A 19,085-nucleotide genomic window follows, 5' to 3' on the forward strand; every position below is an offset into this window, starting at 1 on the left:
GTCTATGTGATTTTATCAGCTGGGTCCGAGAGAATGTCAGTTTCTGAAGGAAATGCTAAGTTGTTGACCTCATTTACGAAGACCCCTCCCCTCTCTGGTGTGGAGAATGAAGCTCACCAGCCCTGGGGCGTGAGCAGTTTGACTGCTTTCTCCTCTGTTACCCTGATCTCGGGGGGACATGGAGCCCGGGATGCTTGGGCTAAAGCAGTGAGTTGTAGCTCTGGGGTTGGTGCCCGTCCACCAGGGCACCAAGCAGTCTTGTCCCTTCAGGTGGGGGAGCCCTGATGCTGATCTGGAACCCTCATAGGAGTCCTGGGCTCTGAGCTCATATATTTGGCAAAATTGGATCATCCTTAGAAAGGCACAGGTTTCCATTTTTGCATTTAGTGTGTTACCTACTAGGGCAGGAATTGGCAAACTTTTTCTGTAGCGTCAGTAAATATGTTAGGCTTTGTGGACCATGTGAACCATTAAGCTGCAGCTGCTTAATTCCGTCATTGTGGCAGGAAAACCACCAGAGTCGACACATAAACAAATGAGCGTGTGTGTTCCAGTAAAACATCACTTATAAGAACAGGTGTCAGGCTGTGTTTGGCCTGTGACCATAGTTTGCAGACCCTTACACTGGACTACGAGGTAGTTACACTCCAATAACAGGAGAGTGACGGATGAGTGCTGGCTCAGGGAAACCATTCTGGCTTATTAGGATCTCCAAGGTTAAGTACAGGGCTCTGGAGGGCATTTTTGGAGTGGACATTGTGGGAAAAGTGTGGAAATTCACATTTGTGGGTGCTCCGTGTGATCTTACTTCATCCTCAGAGGGGCTCCGTGAAGTATGGAAATTGTTGCTCCTATTTTTCAGATGACAGACTGAAACTCAGAGAGATTAAGTAACCAGTGTTCTAAGTCACAGAACAAACACTGGGGCCAGATTTTGAACTCGGGTCTCACAGGCTTGTAGAGCCAGAATGTTCATGCACTGCTCACGGTCCCTCTCAAGGCTGGGGGAAGACAAGGTGGCTGCCTTTGAAAGGACGCCTTTGCTGTGGATGTGAGAGGGTGGAGCAGTGTCGGGTCTTGGGGTAAGGTCTGTCCAGTGATGGGGCTTCATCAGAGACTTCCACCACTACCGCTCCGTAACTCAAGAAAAGGGCGGGTGGGGACTGAACGGGCATGGATTCTCTTTAGTCATCGAAGATGTGATAATTCTAGGGTGTAGATGAAGAGTTGAGGTGACGGGTGGGAGTGGGACTTTAGAAGCAAATCCAAGTGGAAGCATTATTGGGGATATGAGGAAGTGCTGGGACTCCCCATGGCACTGGCCCTGAGCACAGAAGGAAGAGCACAGTATTTCCCCTGTGCTCATTGCTTGCATGAACTTGGAGAATCCTTGGATCTGAACTTTACAGATTTTATTTCACAGATCCATTTTACCGGTTTGTTGTAAGTCTCGATGATTCTAAAGCTTGGTTCACTTTCCATAATGCCAGAATACCTCCTTTGTCTTTTTTAAGATGAGGATGAATGTTGGAGTAGAAAGAACTTAAAACTCCTTGGTAGGCTTAAGCAATGACAGTACCTTGAACATGAGTGGTGAATTCTGGCCCCGAGCAGGAGTGAGTTTTGAGGTAGAAAGGCTGGATTCCACAGTCCAGGGCCGGTTTCTGAGCTCACCCTGATGAGAGGCCGTGGGGGACCTTTGTTTCTGCAGGGGTGTCTCGGTTCTGGGCAGCATGGGGCAGTGGCTGTGGTGCAGGGGGGCAGGAAGCTTCGTCCTTACATGCAGCCTTCCTCTCCCCAGGGATGGTGGTCTGAAGAGGGAGAAGGTGAAGGATGCTTTCAAAGAGGAGCAGCAGAAGCTGTACAGCAAGATGATCGTTGGGAACCACGAGGACAGGAGCCGGTCTTGAGCCCACACCTCCCGCTGGCCGGAGCCGCTGTGCCCGAATCCTGGCACTCCTGATGGGAGCCAGCTGGAGTCTTCGCCGCCACCCCCACTGCTGCATTCCTTCCAGACTCAGGTCTTCGGGCTGCTCTGGATCCTGGCGCCAGCTTCTTCAGAGCCGCAGGGCCTGGGCTTGCCCTCTGAAGCGAGTGCTACTGGGTGTTGCCGCCCAGGACGAGAGGCCTTCTTGTTTCTTGTACACTAAGTCCGTTGGAGGAATGAATGCCATTAAAGTCAGCCCTCCACCTGTGCACGCGTGGGGCTGAGTGGTGGGGAAGATTCGGCCACATTCCCGTGCTGGGCCGTGGGACACCCACATGCAAGGCAGGGTGGCCGGCCAGCCCCGCATCGCCCAGCCCTGGGCTTGGCCGACTGGATAAAGGAAACTGTTGTCTGCCGGGGCTTCCGGCAGGATGAAGTGTTAAATTCCCGTGCGGTCGCCCAAGGGCATGGGAAGAGGCAGGACGGACCAGTGACTGGTGTGGTGGGAACCAGGAGTCACTTCACGTTCAAACTCCAGTGCCCCCCAAACTCCCATGTGACTTGCTCTTTGTTAACACGTGCCTCAGTTTTACCGTCTGTGACCTGGACCGGGAGGGGCGGGGTGGTGGTACCTACCTCACAGGGTGGTGGTGGGGACTGAAGTGCTACTGTGCGTGAAGGACAATGGGGCTCAGTGCTCCAGGTCCAGGACCCTGAGGTGGCAGGACAAGGGCAGAGCTTGGCGCCGCTGCCCAGGCTTCGGAGTTGTTTTATGAGTAAATAAAATGGTCTTTGACGGTGAATGAATAGAGGGGATTTTCCCTTCACTCTTTCTCCCCTAGATGTAACCCTAAGCAACACGTTTCTTAACAAAGTTACAGAACCCAGAAGCCAGGGCTGGCGGGTGTAAGCGTGACTTCTGGCCTGAGGACTAGCATTGTTCAACAGCTTCTGCTGCTGCTCTTTGAAAGCCTATCGGATGTCTGTTCACACGTCTCCCTGGTTAACTGGGAATTCCCAGCAGGGATGGAGATGTGGAGTTCTGCACAGACGGTGCCCTGGGACCAGAGGTGTGTGATGTGGGCACTCTGTGTCGAGGTGGGCGAGAGAGTGCAGGATGGCCGGGGCAGTCTGTAAGGACAGTGGAAAGCCATGAGGAAATACAGGGCCAGGCAGGAGCGGGGGCCTGGGAGAGTCCGTGCGGGGCAGGACTGGCTGTGGTGTGTGTGCACCACACGGCCAGAGGGAAGCAGCAGGCTTCATGGCCCCCTGCGCCCACCTGCAGGCACTGAAGGCAGATCCAGAGCCAAGCCACCCTCAGCTCCCGGGTCAAGGGTCTTCCAGTTTCCAAGCCCTCAGAAGAGAGCTGCCTTGCCTCTGCCATTTATCCTCCCCCCACTTCCCTCCACTCCGCGTGGCCCAGTCACCACACCTCTCGGGATTTTGCACCAGCCGTGGTGTGTGTCACCTCCAAGTCCACCTCCAGCCTGCGATTTGGGGACATGGGAATGAAGCCCCGCCCCTGAGGCTCCGGAATTGATAGCACTTTGCCTGCCTCACCTGAGTGTAACTCGCCCTAACCACTGCCTAACCTCTTTGCCCCATTTCCTCTTACCTGCTACCCAGTGAAACATTTTACTCTTGAATAAAAACACTATTATGACTGCAAGAACCGCCTTATGAACTGCTTTACAAAGTATTCAGGAGGAAACAGCGATTATCAGCCTTTATAAGAGGTGATATTTACAGTGTTTTCAAGCTGCTGGAATCATCTTTAAAAATGGATCTTGAAGACCAGGGTCCCTCTTTAAACTCCCTTTAAAAAAAAAAAAAAAAGCCTGCTTGGGGGGAAAAAAGCCTGCTGATGAATACATTTATGATTTTCATAGGTATTTAATATTTTATCTTTATTTTTCTCACGTTATTTTCAACAAAACTGTCTGCTGATGACAAAGTATTGCAGGAACCTGGTTTAGAATCACTACTATGTAAAGAAATAACTTGTGGAGACTAAGCAATGATCACGTCCCTCTTTTACTAAGTGGGGAGAGGAGAGATGAAGTACGCCCCACAACAATCTCTAACATGTTAATTTAGCACTTGTTACAAGCATGCAGACACTTCAGACTGTTCCATCGTTCTGGTTGGGGACCCTGCAGGCCCCCAGTTCTCCATAAGTCAAAATGCTTGGTTTGGGGTAACGGAGTTGGTCTTGTGGGGTAAAACTTCGTGGCACTCAGGGATAATAACAGAGAAGCATATAAAACACAAAATACGCTCCCTCTTGTGATCCCAGCAGCAAAGACGGTGCTCCTAGAACAGAACCAAGTGTGGCATTCATGAGTCGTGAGCACCAGCAGCTTCCAGTCCCACTTCCAAATCTATGGCGTCTTGGCTGCTTGGACTGGGCTTCTCTGACAGCGCCTTCCCCCGTAACTGAGGACCTGGGCTAGATGACCTCCAAAGCCTTTTCCACCTCTGCAGTTTCTGTAACTTAAACCATAGTTCAAACTTTGAGAAGCCATTTTAAAGCCATTTGCTTCCTGCAAAACAATGGGGCTAGTGAAACTCCACCAGAGGGTGTCCAGGCGCAAAGGAGAGTCCCCAGCCGTGTTGGTGACTGTGGGCCCAGATGGGTTTGATGGAAAGACTTTTTTCACTCAAATAGATTTTTTACCCCAGCCAGTTAGAGAAGGAACTTTCTAAAGAGGGTAGTAAAATTCCCCTGCGAGAGGAAGCTCACTAGAAAGCTGTGGGCCAGGCCAGAGCTCAGCCGGGCTAAGGTGGATGGAACAGTTTGAGACGACATCCGCATTATGTCCCTCTTTTACTAAGTGAGACAAGGAGATACGAATTATATCCTACAGTAGAACCACCTTTGGAACTTGATTCTTGACTGTGTCAGACCCATTCCCTGTTGCTGCTCTTCAGAGGTGATAACAGGTTTGGGGTGAGGTGCTGGGGGTGCTGCACAGAGCCCCGAGTGCCCAGCCCAGCCCAGTGCCGAGGCTAGGGCACGTCCTGTCCCTGCCCGCCGCAGCACCTACCAATGGTGGGACTATACATTCAGCCATTGAGGTTTTGGAATTGGCCAAAACCTCAATGGTCAGGAATAGTGTTTCCCACGGTCCCTGATGCATGAGAGTCCCTGAGTCGTAGGTCCCATCCGCCTGCTGTGCGTCCAGGGTGGCCAGCCTCGGTTTCTCTGGCCGCACTCGCCTGTGTGGCCTGGGTCACCCGCTGGAAGGGCAGCTGCATGCACACTGGCTCTTGGACACGTTAAGAGACGACCATCCCGCCATCCATCTTCCACCGCACCAACACTCCCGCTCCCCCCAGTCAATATGTCTCTCTCCGATGGGAAAGTTAATAAATTTTGCTCTAGATTAAAAGTATTGATCATTTCATTTGTAAACGATAAATAAAAAGGGGGAACTTTTCATTGCGCCAGGGGTAGCGTCTGGTGTATTTGGCTGGTGGAACTGCGCTAGCTGTCGGGGGGTGGGCTGCTCATATGCATTCTGGCTGGCCAGCTGCATTGATTTCCTATTAGTCTCCCAGCACCACCCAGTAACACATCATTTCAGTACCGGCTATTAATGGTCTTTTGATAAATAATCACTTGTAAGTCAATAAATTTTTATTAAACAGTGTGGCTCTTTGATTTATTAAAATCCGACCGTGTTTGTCTGGGAGAAAAGGGATGCTGAATTGAAGTGGAGGTTTTCATACATCTTCCTGACGCCGAGCAGTCACCGCACACTCCAGAGAAAAACAATTGCGTTTTAACAGAAACAAAACAGCCGAGTTTGGAACTTGGACCCAGGGAAACTTTATCTCCGTCAGTCCCAGTCCGAGGCTACTCTATGGGGAGCAGCAGGCCCGAGGGCGCCGTGTCAAGAACTGTGTGTTTGCTTCTGAGAGTGGTGAGGTCCCCGGGCTGGGCCCTGCCCCTCAGTTGCCTCCTGGGTAGCACAGACCCTGCCTGTCCACCAGCCAGCCCTCCCCTGGCTGAGCGGTGCACCTTGGTGATGGCGCCTTTGGCAAACAGACATTTGAGATTCATGAGACAAGTGAGACTGCAGGTCCTGTTAGCATCCTGATCAAATCAAAGACTCCTTGTGGCAGGAAATGCCCAGAGACCGACTGTGTTTTGGTATGTGGACATTTGGCTGTCTGGATTATTGTAAGAAGTGAGCCAATAGCTGAAGACTGGAAATCTTTTTTGTGAGGTTGTCATTGGTCTAAAGTTGGCTGTAAAGGTTTTAACATCTTTTCATTGTGACGAATATGGCCCCAGACATGAATATAGAGTGGCCCAACCCATGAACACTGAAGCAGAACTCCCAGAGGGAAGTCTGAGAAAGGGAACAAACCTGGCTAAGAAAAGGGTTTTTATTAAACACTAGTTGTAACGCCTCGTCCTTGGCCCTGCCCTGATTCCAGCTACTGCCCATGACTTCCCTTCTCATTCAGTGATGGGTGTTCACAGAGGGCTTTCGAAGGGGGACTTGCTGGTGAGTTCCGCTCGGGCCTCGATGTCCAACATTTCATGTTATTAGGTGTTTAAATCACATTTCTAGATGTTTTTATAACAATGTTTTAAACCTGCTGCAAGGTTTCTGTGCTGCTGCTTGGGGTCCTTTTCTGTCCTGGTCTTAGGGATGGAAGCTGCCACATCAGGGGACCTTGAAGGAGACCAGGAAGCAGGAGAGCAGAAAACAGCGTGTGACTGTGCCCAGCGTGTGACTGTGCCCAGCAGGTGTGCATTTACAGAGGGGTTTTCCCTCCGAGGCCCATCCTGTCCCAGTGCAGGGATTGGTCAAGGACCAGCTTCTTCTCCCCAGAGCTCTGAGGCTTGGGCCGCACCCCACCCCCACCCCCACCCAGGGTGGTGCAGGGGTGTGCCCAGTCAGGGAAGCCACAGGACCGCACAGCTTTCTAAAATGAGTCACACCAGATCTGCGCTTTACATGCAAAATTCAAGTCCACTTTCAAGGTTAAAGGAGAGACTTGTGAAGTGTTTCACCTGGGGCGTCACCCCTAGCCTTTGTTAATTCCCCTTCACATCACTTCCTCTGCTTTGTTGTTAGGGCTTTGGCAGGAAAGTGGAGGTCATGTTTGTCTCTTGTGCTCCATGAGTTTACTTCCGGTGATTTTGAGTCCAGTACACGAAACTACAGGAAAGGAGTGACTTGCTGTGCAGCTTTCACAATAATGAGGGGAGTGAGGTTGGCACAAGGAGTTACAGGGGCATCTGGGCCACTATCCAACAGGTACCTGCACCTCCTGTAGGTATAGCCCGGCTGTGGGAGGCCGAGGGAAGGTGGGGTTGAGAGGCTGTCTCCCTTGGGAGTCAGGGTGGCGACCTGAAGCTTCCAGAAGATGCCCTGGTGATGCTAGTGAGCTACAACTACTTCCTTCTGTTAACCCCACGGCTCCCAGAGGCATTCTCATTGCATTTGAACCCCCCCTCCCCCCCAGCCCCACACACATATGGCAGACTCAGCTCCGAATGGCTGGAAATGAGGCCTGGAGAAGGTTAGCGGGTGCCTTCTCCCATCCGGATCTCTGGCTCACCTTGCTTCCTCCCACCCTGTTTGCAGGGTCTCAACAGACACCTGCCTCCCTAGCTTGAGGAGTGGCTCTACAGGAGTGGCCGGAGAGGTGCCCAGCGTTTGGGGTCCCTGGTTCTTGCTGCCGAGGCAGTGAGCTCGGGGAAGGGCTGCTTGCACTCAGATTGATCCACCAGCTGTGATTTGTCATTTCTCCAAGGCAGGCGCTGTTTTCTCTTGCTTCAGGAGGCCCCTTCGACACCTGCTTTATTTTTCTTCCTGCGCTGACGTGACGGGAGACAGGTGTTAAACTACTTAATCACTTTAAAATTGTTTTAATTTTCTGTTTTTTATTGATCTCTCCAGCACCAATTAATCAACTCACTGGACCAGGCAGTTAGTACATTAAAAATTGTCAGGGAGGCCGTGCATCTTGCAAAATGTCTAAAAAATATTCGGCTAGCAAATTTCGTTTTTCTTTGCCATGCAACAGTCCTTGGCCCACGGGGCTCCCACGTGGAAAGGGCCTCTGGGGCTGAAGCGGTCCAGGCTCAGTCAAGGCGCAGGCGGGGCGCTGGCCAGAGGGGCTTCCTGTGGGGAAAACAGAAGCAGGTGCCCTTCTCATCGCTGATCTCCACCTTTCCTTCCACTTGTGCTCTCTGCTTCCCGAACAGCGCGGGGTCCCCTTTGCCCGAGAGAGCTGGGGATTTGGGAGGAAGGGCGTGCTTGCTCTGGGCCATGTGTCCTGCCCCCACTAGGGCAGGACTTCACAGTCTGTGACTGCCCTCGTGCCCACGGCCAGATTTCCTCTCCCTGGACGCCGGCACTTTTGACTCATCCTCAGTTGCTGCAAAGCCACCTCCCTCGGTTGGAGGCTTGCTCTACCTGATAACTCCGCTGGCAGGTGGCTGTGTGCCATGCCACCTCGTCCCTGGCACCGGGTGATGAGCCTGCAGCCCTTCCATGGAAGGTTCTGGGCCACCCCGTCCCCACGGCCACCCGACCTGTGCTGCTGTTTTCACTCCCCTTGAAAATGATTAACTCCGTGGCTGTGCTTTCTGAGTTCACGAAAACACGGACAGAATAGCCAGGGGCTTCCTCATTTCTCAGGCGTGGAAATTTGTTTCCCAGTGTTCCCATTTTTGCCTAATTTTCTATCACTTTCTAAAAGCAAGCCTCTTATTTTTTCTGTAGCAAATTAAAGGTCAAGCAGCTGATCTGCCTGGTCTGACTGTCTGTCCCTTCCCAGGGGGTCCCAGCCTCCCAACATCTCTCCCCCACCTCGCCCTTCTTCCTTCCGCCCCTAGTGCCCACATGACTGAGGGGAGACTCCTTCTATCCTCCTCCCCCCGACCACACAGGTTCCCCCAGAGACCTCAGACACCGGCCCTTTAGAATCAGGGCCTGCAGAGGAGGCCCGGATTGTAGGGTAGCCGGGGGCAGGCAGGTCAGCCCTGCAGCCTGCGGGACTCACCTGTGCCCAGCCCCCAGCCCCACCCGCTCTGTATTAATTGGTATATGATTGGGCCAGGACGTATAATCCGGTATTGATTTTCTCTCTGGACGCCACAGCTTTATTTGCTCACATCTGCCTTGTGTTTAATTGGTTCTTTGCTCTGGAAACGAGAGATCTTATCGGCCGGTTGGGTTTCTTTTCCTGGGACACACAGGCACGCACACACCCGAGTTAGCCGGCCCAGCCCTGCCTCTCCTCCGCCCTCCCACCAGGAGGCATTCCTGCTGGGTGGAGGGAGGAGAATGCCTCTGATGGGCTTTCTCAGCAACTTCCTGTCTTTACACTTGACCTCCCGTGCCCGTGGCTGGTCCTTCCTGGCGTGGAAGCATGTGGCTGTGGAGTCACACTGGGTTCAAATCTGCCCCCCCGCACTCCCCGTGTATGGCCTTGCAGCTAACCTCTTGAATGGTTCTGCATTGCAGTGTGGTCTCTCTGAGAAAAAGGCAGAACACTTGCTTCTTCGTGGGATTTGTAGTCATCACACGTGGTGCCTGGCGGTTAGTGGGTGCGCGCTAAACAGCAGCTTGGTCAGTGACAGCATCCCCTTCCGCCTGTGCAGCCGCGTGTCCTGCTGTGGGAGAGGTCATGGCCATGTGGACGGAAAGAAAAAGGAGTCTCCCGTCACCTTTGTGTGGCTGAGTCGGGTGGGAGAGTGTGTCTCCCAGGGCTCACGGTCCAATGAGCGTCTCTGACCTGAGGTCCTGCTGTCACCTCTCACCTTGTCTGAGGCCCGATGACTCTTGTCCTCTCCCTGCAGTAGGGAGCTCCTCTCAGCAGGGCCCCTCTGCCACCGGGCCCCCCTCCACAGCACAGCCCCAGGCCTGCCCCCCATGTTGGAGTGGGGGGTGTGAGGGTGGGGGGGTGGGGTATTTTCTCTCCTCTGACTATGGCTCCACCTTTGGGCTGGTCTGCCCTGGGCTTTCTGTAGCAAGGGCGGGGGGGGGGGGGGGGCGGGGGGGGGAATGGGGGGTGCGGGGGCGGGGGCGGGCTGCAAAGGCCAGAGGTAAACACTAGTTTCCTATTGACACAGCATTCGTTCTCTCGCCTGGACAGATGAATGTGCCCTCACTCACTTTACCAAGATTAATGATATTTGTTTGCCTGCAAAGAGAGGCCTAGTGAGGGACTTTTGAAGGCCTGCCCTCTGGCTGTGGGGAAAGAGGCGGGCAAATGCTCTACCTGCAAGAGGACGGGCCTCCTCCACCACTTCCAACCTCACTGTCCCTGCTCAGGCGAGGGCACCTGCCCCTGGAAGAAACAGGAGGAAAGAAATACTTCACAGAATGTGAGCTCTTTGTGTCCTGTCCCAGGGGGTTATCACTGACAAGGACACCTCAGCAGACCCGCACAGGGGGGCCTGGAGGGCAGCCAGCTCCTCCCCCTGCCAGTCCCCTGAAGCTCTGTTCCCATCTGTGCAATCGGGGCTTTTGCCCCATTTGTACCCAAGGCTGTTGCCTAAGGAGGGCCAGTCTTTGGTTCACTGCTCTACACTAGAGGTGGGGAACATTCGGCCCGAGGACCATATAAGACTCATGAAATCATTTGGTCTGGCTTTGCCAGGGCATTGCGGTGAGTTAATGAAATGTTTGACCAAATATAGCAGGCTAATATATTTTTAAAATATATTTTATTGATCTTTTTTACAGAGAGAAAAGGAGAGGGATAGAGAGTTAGAAACATCGATGAGAGAGAAACATCGATCAGCTGCCTCCTGCACACCCCCTACTACTGGGGATGTGCCCACAACCATGGTACATGCCCTTGCCCAGAATCGAACCTGGGACCCTTCAGTCCCCAGGCTGATGCTCTATCCACTGAGCCAAACCAGTCAGGGCCAGGCTAATTTTAAGTTGATAATTTTTGTATGGCCTGGGAATGATGCTATAAATATCCAAATGGCCCTGGGCAGAGAAAGGTTCCCCACTAAGGAGTGGCAGCGTATTAGAGGGGACAGGCCAGGCTTCTGAGGGGGGCACTGGCAGAGGAGCATCGAGGCAGGTGAGGCTGCCCCAGCAAGACCTTCAGGTGGGAGACTCCAGGGCCTGTAAGTGACGTGGTAACAAGACTGGATCTGAGCAGCTTCTGCTTTGTGTAGGTTCAGCACAGCTTAAAGGGCAAGAAGGGGCCGGCCTACTGCACACTCTTTTCACAGAAGCGCAGGCAGAGGACGGAGGTGCCAGGGCTGGAGTTGCTCCAGCCTGGGCTCCTCCAAAGCCCAGGACTGTCATGGTCTCCTGAGGGTGGGGGGATAGACAAGGCCATCTCCTGGAAGGCAGCCTGAGTCTGCAGACCCTCCGCGGAACCGCAGGGTCCTTCCCCAGGAGAGCCAGGTGCTGCTCTCATCAGGAATTTGACCAAGACTCAGAACCAATAAACACTGGGGGTGGGAGGAATTGTTTGTTTAATCCAGTCCCTTTCTGTCACTAAGGAGGGGGCACTGCAACCTGGCCTTCTGAGCTGAGTGCAGAGCTTGGGAGTGAAGAGAGAGAAAGGGTAGCAGGACCCAGCTCTCAGGTCATGGTTGCAAGGGAGGGAACACTGGGAAACCCAGGGTAGCTCCCTTCTAACCCAGGGTAGCTCCCTTCCCCCATATGTCCCCCAATTGGACTCCCTGGCAGGGATAGCCTATAAGCAAGCAACAGGGCTTTTTTTTTTTTTTCTCTGTGTGTGTTTTTAACACAGTTAAAATATTTATTTTCTTGCCCAGCCAGCATGGCTCAGTGGTTGAGAGTCAAGCTATGAACCAGGAGGTCATAGGTCTATTCCTGGTCAGGGCATATGCCTGGGTTACGGGCTCAAGTCTGGGTTATGGGCTCCATCCTCAGTGGGGGATGTGCAGGAGGCAACTGATCAATGATTCTCTCTCATCAGGGATGTTTCTATCTCTCTCTTCCTCTCCCTTCCTCTCTGAAATCAATAAAAATATTTTTAAAAAATTATTTTCTTACCTTATTAGTGTTCTTTCTGTTATAAAGTATAGAGACCCAACTCAATAAAGACGAAAAGGTATTATTGTCTCCTGAAAAGGCTGGAGTAGATCAGGCCTGGCTGCATTTGGGCCTGAAACAATAATACCGGTTCAATCCTGCTCTCCCTCCCTCTCTCAGATCTCTTTTTCTTCCCATTGGCTTTCTTCTCAGGCAGGTGCCCCTCACAGAAGCAAGGTGGCTGCAGCAGCCAAAAAGAACGCCAGGTAGAGAGGTAAGGGAAGTGCTACCGAGAACAACTTAGGTCCTTGGCTCATTGGCTGGAATTGAGCCTGGCACCCCTGAACTAACCCATCCCATAACCAGAGAGGTGGCATTCACTGATTGGCCTAGGACTGTGTCACTCATCTATGCCCAGATTTGGGGGTGGGGTCAGCCTGCCCACAGTAGATCAATCTAACATGGCAGGAGGGTTGTTTCTCCTTAGGAAAGTCCGGGTGGCATCACCAGAAGAAGGCCAGGATCAGTGCCAGCAAGCCCAGGCCACAGAAGCACACTGCACCCTTTTACTCCTCTCAGGGTAGAAGCTGCCATTCACTGAGCTATGCTATCCTGCAGCACAGACCTCTCTGCCCTGGCTTCCTGGGCATGTGATGGTCCCAGTCAAGCAGTACTCGACCTGCAAGCCCACCATTGCATTCTTTTTCAGGACGTAGTGGCAGTGGGTTAGCCAGTTCCTTAGAGCGGGGTCTCTCTCAGCAGCCCTTGGAGGTGTGGTTATGTTAGACCTTCCCACAAGTGTCACAGACACGGGGCTGATGCCAAGTGGCATGGGAAACCTCAAGGGCCCTGCCATCCTCCCTCTTTCACCGGGAAGAAGACCAGACCCTTGCAGCTTGGTTTCCCCCCTGCTGCCTGCCTTCCCTGACTTTTTGAATCTTTGTCACCTGGGGAAGAAGGAAAAGCTACAGAACTCAGTGAAGGTCTTTATGAACAACGCCAGGATTTAAATTTGACTTGGGCTTCTAAAATATGTGTGTGTGTGTGTGTGTGTGTGTGTGTGTTCCTCACTGTTTGGCAAAGGTGCCTACTCCCCGTGCTCTAGGACACTAGTTAACGGCACATTCCAGGGCCACACCCTGCCCAACTGAACCGAATAGCCGGGAAGGGCCCCGGGAATCTGTATGTCTAAGTCCTGTCGTCAGGGGAGCCTGAGAAACTGCCTAAAGGAGTGTCTGGCTGTGTTATGTCTGCTCCATCCAGGGACACTGACTGTCGATTACAAAACAGCAGAAACCACACCAAGAAAAATGATGTTTGCTGCAATCGTGCATTACAACACAGAGATTAGTGTGTCTTTGAGCAGTGAACTTTATCTGGTCCTCTTGTGCCCTCTGTAGCTTCCAGGTCTGTATACACCCGGGGGGTAGGCACAGCCCTGGACTTCGAGCTGGAGGACAGGAGTTTTGACCTTGGACAGGTATCCTCAGCACTCCAAGCTCCAGTGTCCTCTTGTGCACACTGGGGACGAAACCTGATGACCAGTCCATCTGAGCATCAAATGGAATAGCGTCCATGGGCGTCGATAGAGTGTCATAGTGAGCACAGGATTGTGTCACATGGGGATCTGGTCATTGCTTTTCATTCAAACGCCATAAATTCTTAATTTTAGGTGGTGCTGAGACAATGATTCTTACTGATGAAAGTTGCCTACATTCTAGTGCTCCTTATATGTTAAAGGATGTGATGCTTTTGATGAGATATGGTATTGTGTGCGTCACTCGTGAATTGCAGTTTTGTTAAGGTACATTGCCATTAATTAAATTCTCTCTTATTCTTAACCACTGCCTGCTGTGGGTTTTCTGTTCCCTGTGAAGACATTTCTCATGGCACTAACAGCATTGTGTTCACTTCCTTTCTTGTCAGCCTGTCTCCTTCTAGACTCTGAGTAGCAGGGGAGCTTGTTCTGTGTCTGTATCCCCAGCAACGAGCACAGTGCCAATCAAAAAGCAGACTTCCCATTAATTGCATGGATTTTAAATTATAGCACATATAACCCTAATATTCTTTTTAAATAGTTCACAGCCCAGACTTACTTCAAATGGGCCCTTTCTCTTTCCCTTTTGTGGTGATTCAGAATGGAAGCTCCAGAGTCAGTCAGACTGGGTTAAGCTGTGTGACCTGTGGCAAGTTACATAGCTTCTCTGTGTCCCAGTGTCCTTGGCTATAAAATGGGTATAACAATAGTCTTGTTTCCTGTGGGTTTTTGAAAATTAAATGAGCCAAGTCAAGTCCCTAGAACATTGGCGGGAAGTACCAGCAGGCGTGGTGGTAGGTGCGGTCATGGCAATGGCCGTGTGGTGAGAGGACAGGGCGCGGGCTGTGAAGCTGAGCAGAAGCACCACTGACTGTCCCTGGACCTGGGGTACAGCAGGTCACTTCTCTGCCTCAGCCTCTTCATCTGGAAAATGGGGCTCCTAGATTGCACATGGCTTTTGGAAGACAAACGCATGGACGTGAATAGAGCAGTTAGGAGTCCTTTTCTTAGAAGGCGCCGGAGTCTTCCCTGCACTGTGGACCTCCTGGGTTATAGGGAGCAAATCAATGCCCTTTGGTATCTTGACCTGATGCCGGGTGGATCCTGATGCCGGGTGGAGCTCTGGGCCCTGGGGACAAGGTGACCACAGGGAATCCCATGGCCTCTGCCTCTCACATGATGTCAAATGATGGAAATCCATTTCCCGCAGGTTTATATGAGATTCCTCCATAAACTCCCAACCCAACCTCTGACCAAGTTGAAATGACATGATCCTACAGCAGATTTTGATCCGGTACTATTTTATCTGAGCATCATCAGGTGGTGAATTGTTCTAAGCAAAATAATTTCCCAATGAAAAGCCTTCTAAGATATGCTCCTCTGGCCATCTTATGCAGAAGGCAAGGGACACAGCTTCGTATTTCTGAAGGCTCTGGGGCATCGTTATGAACATGAACCACCGTGATGTCTTCACAGGCCTCTGACCTAAGCTGGGTTTTCGGTCCTGTTACCAAATGCCCACAGATGGCTGAGCTTCTGAACTTCCTCTGGCCGCTTGTTGTCTGCTGCTAGGAGTCGGTCTAGACTCCTGTGCCTTGGCTGTGGGCCTCTCTGAATCTAGCCTTGTACCCGAGGCAGGCGCAGCCTTGCCTGGGGAAGCAGTGTGTGTGTGTGCCCTGTCGCAGCTACTTTCTTGTCCTCTGAGACTTCCCCCCTTCGCCATCAGGTTCCAACTGTGTTATACACGGTCACACATGCTAGGAGTCTGCTTACACCCATCTACAGCCATCCGGGAATATTTCACTGAGCACCTGATTTGGGCCAGGCTCTGTGCTTTGAGAAGAAGAGTGTTATCTGGACACATTCACCCAGTCACACACACTTACAAACTTCTCACGCTGCTGTGTGCATATAAACTGCTGGGCATCTTGCTGAAATGCAGCTCCTGATCCCGAGGGTCTCAGACGGAGCCTGAGTGTCTGCATTGCTAACAAGTTCCCAGGCGAGGCACCGCTGCTGCTGCTGCTGCTGCTCCAGGCTTTTGAGTACCTCGGCGTTAGCAGGACAGGACGCACACACCCGCATGTCCAGGGGCCAGGAAGGTGACTTAATGTCGAAGCCCAAGCACATGGAATTGCCAGGGAAGTGGTGGGGATCTCTCACTGGGCCAGGACATTGCCATTCTGTGCTGGGGTCCTGCCCCAGTGGGTCCAGGGGTCCCCAAAGGTGTGGACGGAGTCGGCGAAGAAGGAATGACATGGAGACAGCGTTCAGTTGATCAGCAGCCTAGCCAGGATCTCCAGCCAGGATCTCCAGCCAAGTTCTGGTCTGGCTCACCAGAGAGGTTCTGCTTAGGATCTCCAGCCAGGTTCTGTGTCCATGTTCTCTTGCTAGGTTCTCCAGAATCTCCAGCCAGGTTCTGTAGCCATGTTCCCTCGCTAGGTTCTGCAGCCAGGTTCTGTCCAGGTTCTCCAGCCAGGTTCAGTCACCAGGTTCTAGTCAGGTTCTCTTGCCAATTTCTGTAGTCAGGTTCAGTCCAGGATCTTTTGCCATGTTCTCTCCAGCGAAGTTCTTCTGTCTGTGTAGGTTCTGTCTTCTTACATCTGTATTTATACCAGTTGATTCCAATCCTATCAATCTCTATTCCAAAGGTTAGGGCGTTTCTTATCTCCATTCCAGGGAGTAAAGATTATGTAGCTTAAGCAAGATTGTTCGTAGTTAAAGTGATTAATTACCCACCTGGCACTTAGTTAAGAGGTTTTATTCCCTCCCTAACTTCAGGGGAAAATCCCTACCTGGGGAAACAACCTTTCTCAGAGAGGAGACCTTGGTTAAAACACATAGTGCCAAGAAGGTGAGCAAACATTTTAAGAACAGTATGCCATATATGCCAGGTCCTTTGAAACAGCAAGGATGGACCGGCTCCCGGCAATTCTGGCCCACTGTCATTTTCTACCTTCACCCCCGTCCTGCTGGGGACATGTCCCGAGTCCTTCTAACATGGGAACCACAGGTGTGAGGGCTGTGGGGTGTGGCAGGGGCTGTGCCTGTCTGGCGGAGCCTCCTGGCTGCCTGTCAGAGCAGGACTCCGTGCTGTGGGAGCACAGGATTTAATCCCTCCCCCTTGCCTCAGCCCTGAAAAGTTTGTGATGTGGCAGCAGAGAAGTTGCAAGAAACATGAATATCGTAAAAGTTTATTTTTTAACTCATCGTATGTAAGGAGTCCCTTTCATGACCAGACATAAACAGTGGGTGGGGGTGGGTTTATGGCTTATGATTTCTCTATGATGGAAGAAGTGAGATAGTCTTCTTTATCCCATTGATTTTATTTTTTTAGAGAGAGAGTGGAAGAGAAAGAGAGAGAGAGAGAGAGAGAGAGAGAGAGAGAGAGAGAGAAACATCGATGTGAGAGAGACACATTAATTGGTTGCCGCCTGCATGACCGGGACAGAGATTAAACCTGCCACCCAGGTATGTGCCCTTACAGGGAATCAAACCTGAGATCCTTCAGTGTGAGTGCCAACACTGTAACCACTGAGCACACCAGCCAGGGCAGAAATGAGATAGCCTTTGTCCTTTAGCAACATACACACATGCACACATATATGCACACACATATATACTCATGCACATGCACACACACACACATGCACACACACACATGTGAACATCTGCAGAGAGCAAGACATTCCAAGTTACCCGCAGGAGTCTGGGCCCTTCACCTTGGGCTCTTCTCTTCCTTCGAACTCCGAATCTCGTCTCCTGATGAGGCCTGAGCAAGATACAAGCAGTGGTCCCTGTGCTCAGGACAGCAGTGAGGGAGGGGCGACGCTGGGAAGGCTGGAGTCCTTGAGCCACAGGGCCCAGTGGCAGGTGTCCCAGAGCCTTGATTGGAGGAGGTTTTGTTTAGCTCAGCAAACGTCTCCCAGGGAAAAAACCTCCCCCAGGCTTGACTTAATACTCACTCCAGAGGACGTGAATTAGACATGCGAGAATTATAGTCATAGCAGAGCAGTTAGGATTACAATATGCTTACAACAAAGGCAAACAAGCACAGTTTTTTGGTCACTGGCTTTCTCTCCATACCTGCTTGATGACTTTGCATGCCTGCCTCCCCAAGATTTCGGAGGTGTTTGTCTTTCTGTGTCCTCAGGTCCTCCCTGGCTGCTGCCCCTTCTGCTGGGTGTGGCCACAGGGCCTCTCTCAGGACACCCCTGTCAGCGGAGGGCTCCTCAATGCACCTTGTGACCAGGAGCACACAGATGGTGCTCGATTCTTAGAAGCTGCCTTCTTATATCCTTTCCCCTTTATGGGGAGAGACTCCATATGGGGCCATTATTGCATATTGAGGGTTAGAGCTTAAAAGCAATCTCTATTTTCTTGTCATCCCACCCTGTCTTCTGGGTTCATCAGGCTGGTGCCTCAGTTTCCTGGCTGGCGTCTACCTCCCATCTTCCAACTGAGCTGACTCCACCAACCAGATTCACCTGCCCGCAGGCCCAAGGGACAGGCTGCAGGACTAGCTGGGACAGCTAAGAGGGCAGGCTGCTCACTGCTACTTGGGCCTTGGTGTTTGCAGAGATCATGAAGGGGGAAGGGCCCTGAACGCACCTCTCATTCCAGCCTTTCATTTTGCAGAAAAAGCTGCCCCTTGCGGCGGGCAAACTGGTGTGAGGGCCTTGGAGTCCACTCGTCCCAATTCAGTGACTTGGTTCAGGTTCTCTCTGAGCCTCAGTTTTTTCGTCTATGCAACAAGGAGAACTTCCTAGGTTTCTTGTGGGGTCAAGTGGGGTAATCTAGGCCTTCCTCGTGGGAGAAGTTAGCAGGTGTTCAGTTAACGTTAGTACTTGTATTTTCTCCCCCTATTCTCTTATCTATGTGGCACCCAGTTCCCCAAACAGATAATTTCCCCCACTAGGCTATGAATTCCTGGAGTTCAGGGTCCGCAATAAACTCAGGTTTCTCAGGACCTAGGACAGTGCCTGGCATATACCAATGAGATTTCAAGTTGACCAATATCATGCAAAGCTCCTGGGGCTCCCAGAGCACTGATACCCCTCCTGGGGGAGAGGCCTGCCCTCTGGGAGGGCCCCTGGGGGCTGGCCTGCCTGGGACTCCACAGCCAGTTTCACAGAAGAATAGGAGCCACGGGGAGGTTTCTGGGACTTTTATTTTTACTCTTTATTTATATATATATTTATTTATTTTAGAGAGAGAGGAAGGGAGCGAGGGAGAGAGAAAGAAAGAAAGAGAGAAGGAAGGAAACATCGATGTGAAACATCAATCAGTTGCCTCCCGCACGTGCCCCCACCGGGGCTTGAACCCACAACCTGGGTATGTGCCCTGACCAGGAATTGAACCTGCCACCTCTTGATGTACAGGATGGTGCTCCAACCAACTGAGCCACACCGACCAGAGCTTTACTCTTTATTTTTTAAAAGCCAATGAAGTTGGGCAAATGCTTGGTCCCTGTTGGGCTGCATTCATCTGGTCAGCCCCACTTGCCTCCCTCCGCCCTTCCACCTGCCGGTAGCAAAACACCATCCTGGGATGAAAAACACCACCCTGCTGGCCCCAGTCCTCCCCGCCTGCCCCAGCATCACTCCAGTGCTAGGCTCAGGGC

At 51.9% G+C, this 19,085-nt stretch overlaps 1 protein-coding gene across 2 annotated transcripts in view; it reads left to right on the top strand.

Moving 5' to 3' along the window:
• The window catches only part of GPAT4 (glycerol-3-phosphate acyltransferase 4), a 38,540-nt gene extending 34,941 nt beyond the window's left edge, over nt 1-3,599 (top strand). For both annotated transcript variants that reach the window (XM_081084794.1, XM_081084795.1), the window contains exon 13: nt 1,802-3,599. In XM_081084794.1, the coding sequence (XP_080940920.1) occupies nt 1,802-1,910 (109 nt within the window). In that variant the 3' untranslated portion in view covers nt 1,911-3,599. The remainder of the gene's footprint in view (nt 1-1,801) is intronic.
• The last annotated feature ends 15,486 nt before the right edge of the window (nt 3,600-19,085 follow it).

This window comes from Myotis nattereri (assembly GCF_964212035.1).
Source record: "Myotis nattereri genome assembly, chromosome: 2".
NCBI classification, from domain to species: domain Eukaryota; kingdom Metazoa; phylum Chordata; class Mammalia; order Chiroptera; family Vespertilionidae; genus Myotis; species Myotis nattereri.